This window comes from Penaeus vannamei, unplaced genomic scaffold (genome assembly GCF_042767895.1).
Source record: "Penaeus vannamei isolate JL-2024 unplaced genomic scaffold, ASM4276789v1 unanchor498, whole genome shotgun sequence".
NCBI classification, from domain to species: Eukaryota; Metazoa; Arthropoda; class Malacostraca; order Decapoda; family Penaeidae; genus Penaeus; species Penaeus vannamei.
Genome location: NW_027213502.1, coordinates 140,001 through 150,000, shown reverse-complemented (window position 1 = coordinate 150,000; position 10,000 = coordinate 140,001). Strand labels below are relative to the sequence as shown.

At 41.7% G+C, this 10,000-nt stretch overlaps 1 protein-coding gene and 1 non-coding gene across 2 annotated transcripts in view; one reads left to right on the top strand and one right to left on the bottom strand.

Annotated features, from left to right (window-relative positions):
* LOC113829854 (uncharacterized) overlaps positions 1–8,660 on the top strand; it is a 21,594-nt gene extending 12,934 nt beyond the window's left edge. The window contains exons 4-8 of the mRNA XM_070119665.1: positions 5,748–5,913; positions 6,030–6,215; positions 6,438–6,561; positions 7,397–7,508; positions 8,622–8,660. Coding sequence (XP_069975766.1) covers positions 5,748–5,913; positions 6,030–6,215; positions 6,438–6,561; positions 7,397–7,508; positions 8,622–8,660 — 627 coding nt within the window. The remainder of the gene's footprint in view (positions 1–5,747; positions 5,914–6,029; positions 6,216–6,437; positions 6,562–7,396; positions 7,509–8,621) is intronic.
* A 230-nt stretch (positions 8,661–8,890) lies between these two features.
* The window catches only part of LOC113829856 (uncharacterized), a 4,470-nt gene continuing 3,360 nt past the window's right edge, over positions 8,891–10,000 (bottom strand). The window contains exon 3 of the transcript XR_011398438.1: positions 8,891–10,000. This exon is cut by the window's right edge and continues 332 nt beyond it. This is a non-coding gene — a transcript (uncharacterized protein).

The window sequence follows — 10,000 nt, the reverse complement described above, 5'->3', positions numbered from 1 at the left end:
TTGAATCTCTTGCTGTTGAGATTCAGCTACCTGGGGGCTCTATAAAAATATACAATATTTATAGCAAACCACTGTGTGAGAGCTTAGATCTAAACCAGGTCTGTGCTACTGCAGCACAAGACCGAGTGATCATAGGGGGAGACTTCAATGCACACATGGCCATGCTGAATCCCCGCAAAAGGCCGAACGCGGCAGGCATTCACATAGCAGAAGTGCTTGAGACATTCCCTGAGATCGCTCTTCTCAACACCAAAGAACCAACGCATGTGAAGGGAGGGGTCCTAGACCTCACCTTTGCCACTGCAACAATGGTGGAGAGAATTCGATGGTGTGTTGATGATACAGTTACTAGTGATCACTACGGCATAGTCACCACACTAATGGATGCAGGTCCAGCTCAAAGACCACATCACATTCCTAAATGGAAAACTGACAAGGCCAACTGGTTTGCCTTCCAAGAAGGCTTGGCTCGATGTCTGAAAGACAATGAACCCAATAACAATAATGAAAATGTGGATGTCCTAGAGGCAAGGCTAATCCAGGCCATAAACCAGGCAGCCTCACAAACCATTCCCAAAACTCGTCCATGGTTCAGAACTCACAAAGACGCCTGGTACTATAATGACGAGATCAAAGAGGTCAACCACAGGGTTAATATGTGTAGAAAAAACTTCCGACGGCAAAGATCTCCCGACAATCTGGCCCTGCTGAGGGAAGCTGTTGTGGATGCCAAGGAAACTGCCAACAGAGTAAGGCAGGAAAAATGGCTGGAATGGTGCCAGTCTTTTGGGTACCAGACCAGCCTTACAGAGTTGTGGAAACGGGTCAGGCAAGCGACAAGCCGCCAAGCCCCGAAATGCACTCATCATGACCCACAATCAGAGGCTAACAGACTGGTGCTTGAGTTCTCTGCCAGAACCAGCACCAACAATCTGCCTCCAGTGATGAGAGAAAAACAACAAAACTTAAATCCAGAAAGACTTGCTCTCATAAGAGACAAGGCACTCGAAGCTGATGAAGCAGATGCCTTGTTCTCTCTTAGGGAACTAAGAAAATCATACAAATCCAGTTCTGGGTCAGCACCGGGATCTGATGGGATCTCTCACCCCATCATTTCGCATCTAGGCCTTGCAGGAGAACTTGCATTCTTGCAGGTTATCAACAAATCCTGGCAAACAGCCACGGTGCCCCAGAGCTGGAAACAAGCCACAATAGTTCCCATCCCAAAGCCAAAGGAGCCTGGCAAGTACCGCCCCATCTCTCTTCTCAGCTGCCTGGGCAAAACAGCTGAGAAGATGGTACTCAACAGACTCCGATGGAAAACGGGTCCCCCCCATGAACACCTGCACGGGTTCACAAGGGGTAAGAGCACTGCTCATAGCATTTCCACACTCTTAAGCACAATCTGCACCTCGCCCGCCGTGGTTGTTTTCCTTGACCTGGAGAAGGCTTTTGAGTTGGCAAGTCCACTTGCCATTCAAGAGACCCTAATCCACAAAGGAGTCAAAGGCAGACTCTTGGCCTGGATAGCTGACTATTTTAAAAATAGATCAGCAAATGTCAGATTTCAAGGCCACCTCTCACAGCGCATGCCACTTGAAAATGGAACTCCTCAGGGAGGGGTTCTTAGTCCAGCCCTGTTTAATACCCTCATGTCCAACATACTCGACATTCACCTGCCAGAGGGATGCAAGATCATCTCTTATGCAGATGACTTGGCAATCATAGCCTCTGGCAACCACTGCCTAACTAGAGCTCAGCGTTGTCTGAACCTGGTGTCTGAAGAGTGTTGTAGGACGGGTCTAAAAATATCAGCAGCAAAATCCAAAGCAATGGCACTGAGAACCAATGTCAGAAACAAAAAACTCACCATACAGGGTATGGATCTAGAATGGGTGAAGGAATATCTATACCTTGGTGTATGGATAGGACACACACTCACTTTCAAAAAGGAGATCCAATACCTGCTTGACAGAACCAAGGAAAGACTGTCCGTCATGAAAGTCATGACAGGGAGACACATAGGAGCAGGACACAAAGTACTAAGATCATTCTATGTACATGCTGTCCGTCCTATTATTGACTATGCATCTGTCGCCCTCATTGCTTCCAGCACATTAAAAGAAAAACTGGAAACAATACAAAACGAAGCAGCCAGGATCATTCTAGGTGCACCTAAGTGGACAAAGGTCATCAACCTCCTCATGGAAGTTGATTTACCGTCTGTGGACACTAGAATTGATCTAATGGCAGCACAGTTCCTTTCCAAGGTCCAGCAGGCACCCACAAACTCTTATTTAAGACAAAGAGTTCTCAGACGCCTACAAGATTATCAGTTGTTTGCAGACAATTCCTGGCTCACACATACAGCCAGAGTTTTGATACGCTTTCAACTAAAAGATTCATTGCTTGCCAAGGGTATGGACTCCCCCCACCCTGATTACAAAGAACCCCCGCCGTGGGCAAACGAAATGATCGAATTCTCAATTCTAAATCTCACAATGAGAAAGATCAATATTCCATGCCTAGCCTAAAGGCACAAGCACAAAGGGTCATTGAACAAATAACTCCGCCGGGTAGTATAACTTACTACACGGACGGATCCGTGGATCCAATAAACCATACTGCAGGCGCCGGCTTTGCAACAAAGGATACCACAGCATCCATTAGGGTCACTGACAATGCCTCAACGCTTCAGGCTGAAACGGTTGCGATCATGGAAGCATTGACACACGCGTCCCTGAGGGGAGGGCACGTTGTCATTCATACAGATTCAAGAGCAACTATTGACAGTTTACGGCATAGCATGCCCCCGGATAACATCTACCTCTTGACAACAGTACTATACATAGCCCAAAGAATCCTTAGTCAAGGTAGAAGAATCATCATAAACTGGGTCCCAAGCCACATAGGCATACAAGGGAACGAGCTTGCTGATAAACTAGCCGAAAAGGGCAGGGGTATGCCCCCATCCTCCATGATCGTTAAACCCAGCCGAAGGGGACTGAGCCAAGGTACCTAAGCTGCAGCGTGTGCGGTCCTCCGGGGAGCACATAGAGAAAACATCACAAAATCGCTCGCTGCCAAGTGGTACTCAGATGCTTCAGGCTATGAGCCACTGGCCCTTCCTCCAAATACAAAAAGAGGTACCGAAGTCACACTATTCAGACTAAGACTAGGTTACCAATGCGCTTGGCAAATTATTGACAGTGAGTCTGGGAGGTCATGTAAACACTGCGGCGAGCCTAACGCCACCCTGTTACATTACTTGCAGAATTGTGTACACACACAATTTCTGAGACAGGGACCACCCACCACAGCCGCCGGGCTGGTAATAAGGGTGTGCAACATGCTTTCACCATGGCAGCTGGATCGCTTGCTTGCAATCCAGCCACCGCGGTAAGCATGCAGTTCAAAGAAAACATTTGAGTTAACTAGAAATAGTTAACACAGGCCGGGCCACCCCAGAGAAAAGGCCCGGGCGAAGCATGACTTCGCAAATCTAACTGAACTGAACTGAACCCAACTCTTACTTTCACAACTGGTAGCTTAGCGGTGGAAGAACCTCACAACGCTGAACGTTCCTGTGCCTCCTCACCTTAACGCCAGCCATCGCTACCAAGACCTTTTGATCCACGCCACCCACATCATGTCTGCCACACTACTATGTTGACCACTCACGCCTGTCCAACGCTCCTGACGAAGTCGCTGAAGATGAATTCCCGCACGCATTCTCGCCAGCCGACTCGCCTTCCTCATCAAGTCTTTGTGAACCCTCATCTACAAAGCCATGGCGTCACACCTCTACCTTGCATCACTGAAACATTCTCGCTACTTTAAGCCTCCTCGCCTTAACGCCAGCCATCGCTACCAAGACCTTTTGATCCACGCCACCCACATCATGTCTGCCACACTACTATGTTGACCCCTCACGCCTGTCCAACGCTCCTGACGAAGTCGCTGAAGATGAATTCCCGCACGCATTCTCGCCAGCCGACTCGCCTTCCTCATCAAGTCTTTGTGAACCCTCATCTACAAAGCCATGGCGTCACACCTCTACCTTGCATCACTGAAACATTCTCGCTACTTTAAGCCTCCTCGCCTTAACGCCAGCCATCGCTACCAAGACCTTTTGATCCACGCCACCCACATCATGTCTGCCACACTACTATGTTGACCCCTCACGCCTGTCCAACGCTCCTGACGCAGTCGCTGAAGATGAATTCCCGCACGCATTCTCGCCAGCCGACTCGCCTTCCTCATCAAGTCTTTGTGAACCCTCATCTACACAGCCATGGCGTCACACCTCTACCTTGTATCACTGAAACATCCTCGCTACTTTAGTGCCAGATTAACTTATTACCCTCCCTAAACCCACCCACACCTTACATTTAAGTTGTCTCTTATTAACGCACATGCTACTAATTCTATAATACAAAATTTCTAATATTTTTATTTTATTTTTTTGACACAACGAAGTCACAAACTGAGATCTCTGTGACAACACTCACCTCACTCCCCCACCTCATTCCCTTGCCTTAACCATTCTCTAATTGACGTAATTTGTGTTTTTTCGTCTGTTATATTGTTGTTGTTTTCACACAGTTCACTTTAATGTTTTATTTTACTCAGAGCAAATAACCATACTTCAGTTTAGTCAATTATTGTAATGTTTCGGTTTTCCCGCATTAATTATTCATTATAGTTGCGAATTTATAATTATCGTTTCCTTCACTCTATATGCTATGGGTATTAGTAGTTCCTTTGTTACTGATTGCGTTTTCACTTTCCATTATTTGAATTTATACATATGGTATTTTGAAAATCACTCTCCATTTACTTACGCGGTAATTGTTCGCTTATTCACACATACTCGTCGATGACCCTTTTACTCACCTATTTGACCGCCCTACACGGAATTCAGTAAAGGATTATTTGTATTAAGTATTTAAGTTACATTTTATAACTGATTCTAATTCGCTTTAATGGCGTCTATTCTCATTATTCGATATCTTGCTAGAGTTTATGCTTCCTTAATTTTAAGGTATTGATGAATATGTAACTTGTAACTAACTTGATAGAGTCGCAATCAGTTGCAATAGGGGTAATGCACTGCAGACACCATGCTTTATATAGGCTTACATATTATCAAAGCAATTTAGTTTTACGCTGTTGTGTTTACTACGAAGAAATCGCGCCCAGACGCCGTTGAATCTGCCACGAAAAATTGCACAGAATATAAGGACGTCTAGAAAGCAGCAGAAGGGGCAGACCAGACCCAGCAGACAGAAGAAGCAGTCACAGGACAGGTCACCCTCGTCCCTCGGCACTCGGGGTCACTCTCGTTGGGGTCACGCCTTTGCCCTCAGCAGTTAACCAGCAACCCAAGACCCCTTTCATTACCACCAACCTCTATGCCCTCCAACTCTTACATTGACAATATATATATATATATATATATATATATATATATATATATATATATATATATATATATATATATATATATATATATATATATATATATATATATACATATGTGTGTGTGTCCGTGTGTGGTGTGCGTGCACACAAGGACTATAGAAGTACTTATATAGACCTTGCGTGCACACACATATATACACACATATATGTGTGCGTGTGCCCGTTTGCAATCACACACACATGTATATACAAGCATATAATCATATAAACAATAGAAGAGACGACAGACTGTAGAGACATGCGCCAATGACATTTTCTCGCAGAGCCTGACGGACCTTCTCCTGCTGCGGCAGGAGGCTCAACTGAACAGAATGGCCGCGGCGCAGGAGGCCACGACGGAGCTCCTGAAGGAGAGCCTCGAGACGTTGGTTCAGGTTCGCGACTCGCTGAAGGCCCTGGGCAGCAAGGCAGAAGGACGCACACCTGAGAGTATGTCCTTCGCGTGTACGGAGCTTTGATCCATCAAAACCTTATAGTAGGACATACTTAATATAGCTTCCGCAAGGCTAAAAATAATCTTCCCTTAACTCTCCTATGCTCCTTAGGCGTGGTGTGTGTGTCTCCATTCACGCAAGTGGGAGGCAGCTGTCTCCTGCTGGCGCTTGACGAGCTGCACACTTGGCAGTCAGCACGGCAGTTCTGCGCTGGGTACGGGGCCGACCTCGCTCACTTCTCGGACGTCAACACCTTTGCGGCCATCCTTGAATACATCAAGACCATCAGTATATTCTGTAATTTAGAAGTGTAGTAATATCACATAATTATAGAAATCTTTGTTCTTAATCCTTATTTACACTGGAAGTTGATTTAAGAGAAGTGGGTGGTGTAAATCAACAATGAAATAGTCTTTGCAAACAATATCCGTAATACAATCAGATATAAAAATGCATTAGTCTCCGTAAAAAGAGAAGTGATTCCCATGAATTTCTATAAATATAGTATATTTTTTTCAGACAATCTGTCGAAAAACGTAAATATCTGGATCGGTGAGTCAGACGAGGCCGTTGAAGGCACTTGGGTCTGGGTCACCGGGGAGCTGATGCCCCGGGGGGCGCCCTTCTGGGGAACGAGGGACGGGTGAGTGACACTTTTATCCTCGGCTACGGGTTACGAACGAACGCATAGCAATTTGTAGAAAGCTGATACTTCGCCTAACTTTATCAGTATGTGTGTGTGTGCGTGTGTATGTATATGTATACATGCATATATGAATGAATATGTATGAATATATATATATATATATATATATATATATATATATATATATATATATATGAAAAATGAAACTAGCCACAATGAGAATTGAAAATTGAACATGTATGTTCATTTCTCATTATGGCTAGTTTCATTTTTCATTTTTGTGTTCACGTGATTGTGTTTGTGCTTGTGTTCATATATATATATATATATATATATATATATATATATATATATATATATATATATATATATATATATATATATATAGATAGATAGATAGATAGATAGATAGATAGATAGATAGATAGATAGATAGATAAATATATAACCGTTCACACACATATGGAGAAAGAAAGTAAAATACTAACACCCTGTCCCTCGCGTTTGCAGGAACCTACCAGAGCCCGCTGACGATAGGAGGCAAAATTGCGTCGTTCTGTGGAAGAGAGACCAATATTACTTACACGAGTTGCCCTGTACACACGAGGCTGCTCCTCTCTGCCAGATATGAGTCTGATGGCTTTGATAAGGGAGACTTTAGGTAATAGAAGTAATATGGTTGGTTTTCATTACCCTTGTTATTGTCGTCAACACCATTGGTTGTTGTCTTTTGTTATTTTTATTATTGTTAACGTAATCCTTAATGACAGTTGGTTTTGTAAGTACGTAAGCAAATGTGTAAAAAATATATCTACATACTGTTTATCAAAAGCAGTGAGAATAAAGCTAAGGATGCTACGTATCAAAATACTACAAAGCTACAAATCACAGTAGAGAACTTCATGACAATGTCGGATATTGATCCAGTTATGGAACAACAAAAAGTATTTGTTGCACAAATTTCTCCACGCGTATTTTTCTTACACGCGACTTTTATTATCAGCTTTTATCTGACGTATCATTAGACTTATATAGCAGCAATCCACCAATGATGTTAACGAGCTGGGTTCGGTGGGGAAAGTAACTAGATATTAGCGTTGGCCGAGGAAGTAAACTTTGAGGAGGGAGAGTTTAAGAATGGGCGATATTGGTAGATTCATGTCTGGCCAATCTTGTACTAGCTTATGATGGATTTTTTTTTTTTTTTCTGTAAGTATGCGATAACAGATAAAACTTGCAGCAAAGACATCGGTGCCTTTGTCGCATTCTTTATTCCATTAACTTTAATAGAATGGCTTTACTGAGATTATCTGTAACTGTCGATAATCAGACGTTTCATGATTCTTTCGAGCTTCCCAGTAACACACAAATAAACACACGCATGCACACATATATGCATATATATGTGTGCGTGTGTGTAACGAGGTCGATGAGCAGTTGCGTGCAGACAGTCGCGTCTGGCACGAGGCAGCAATGCTGCGTCGAGGGAAGCAGACTCCGTGATCAGCAGCAGAACTTTATTGTGGTGAGAGAATGGTTCAGCTGAGGGACAGAGAAGTCTCCACCGATCAGTATGCCGTAGGCTGTCTGTCGCTCGCAGTGTCTGTCTGTAATCACGAAATATATCTCATTCTTAACTTTTCTGGCCAGTGACATGACTATTTCCGCTCTATCGTCCACAGAAAAAAGTAAAAATAATTCCAATTGCTATTTGTTTCCGTAAATGAATTCAATTCATGACACCAGCCACAGATATAACTTTGTTCTGTGAATTTCCCCAAATGTAGATCTACTTTTGAAAAACGTTCATTATGTTTGTGTAACTCGATTTTATTGTTTCCATAATCTTCAGATATTTTATTGGGATATTGGTGTATATCTATCGAATTCATTTGCTTCATAAGTATTCACAGTTTAAAATATGTTTGATTTCAACACATTAGCCCTGATTTATTTGCCAATAAGAACTTTTACTGCATCATTTATCCTAATTTCTTAGCGCTTTGTGAATATAGTGAATAATGGGTTTTGCAGAGTTCAATGACTCTCCACCGTAGCCTCCTACGGTGTTTGATGTTGTTCAGATCTTCAATTGAACCAATTACATTGTGTTTTTCAGTAAGTGTATTGCTACTACTGATGTTGCAGATTCTGGTGTTTATTTCCATTACTTAGTATTATACAGACGATACCTTTTTTCTCTCACGAGTCTGTGCTTTTAATGCAGAGTAAATAGCAATATTAATAAAAAAGATAACAGTGCATTTTAAGAATCTCTTTCCTTCAAACGATATGAAGGAAGTAATAAATAATTGGGACCAACATATTCATTTTTTTCTTTATTATTTTAGGATACAAATTCACTGAAAGACTAGAAATGTACCAAAAGTTATGTACATTCGATACACTGACATAGTAGCATTGTTATTAATAACTATATAACAAAATCACTCTTAAAGATTGTCCACGCAAAAGAGCGATTCCCTATTCAATCTCTTTATATTTGATAATTAGTTATATTAGTTTTAAAAATTCTTATAGATTTTCATCTTAGGTCGGACATGTGTATGGTATGTCCAATAAATATATTTAAATAAACAATATTCAGTTTAAAGCCATTGATGAATAAATTCTCATAGACCTGAATAAATTACAAACAACCATTAACTCTACATTAGACTATTGAATTTGATGTCTTTAGAAAATAACCTTTATGTTGTCTTATATACATACATTACTCTTTGATATGATTGTTATGTATAAGTAACTGGTACACGGTATAATTAAGTCCATTACACAATAATTAATGTCACATGTATATGAAAATAATTCATGATTGTACTCATGCATAAGATTGTAATACTAAACAATAATTTTAAAGGGACGATCATCTTTAACAAGGACACCATTCGTACATTTTTTATAGTATATGGTCTTTATTTCGTAAATGCCCCAATAGTATGTGTTGAACTTTGAAAAAAATGATGCAACATTTTCTTTTTCATAAGTATTAAGGCACGGTCATATTAATAATTTCTTCTCTAATATAGACTTGAAAAGAGATGTTGTATCACCAATGATATCGTCTAGGATTTCAGTCGTTATAGCCTCTTTCAGTTCCTCCTCCTCTTGGCTCACATTTTGCCATAGTTTGTCCTCCTTTTTCAGCTCGTCTATCACTACGTTTTCTATGAGTCTCTCGGTCATGATTTGGTTCTGGTAAAACAAGTTGTCGGATACACTGAAGAGAGTGTTGGATCTGAATACCTGCAGACCGGAAGGAATCGGCTCATATTGATTTCCTTGGTCCTGTAAAACGCTGAGAACTTTGCTTTGTACTAAATGAACTGGATAATTTACACATACAGCAATGGACTGAGAATAACTTTTACTACATTCAGACATTGTGGATTTGACTAGATTATAAATAAGATGC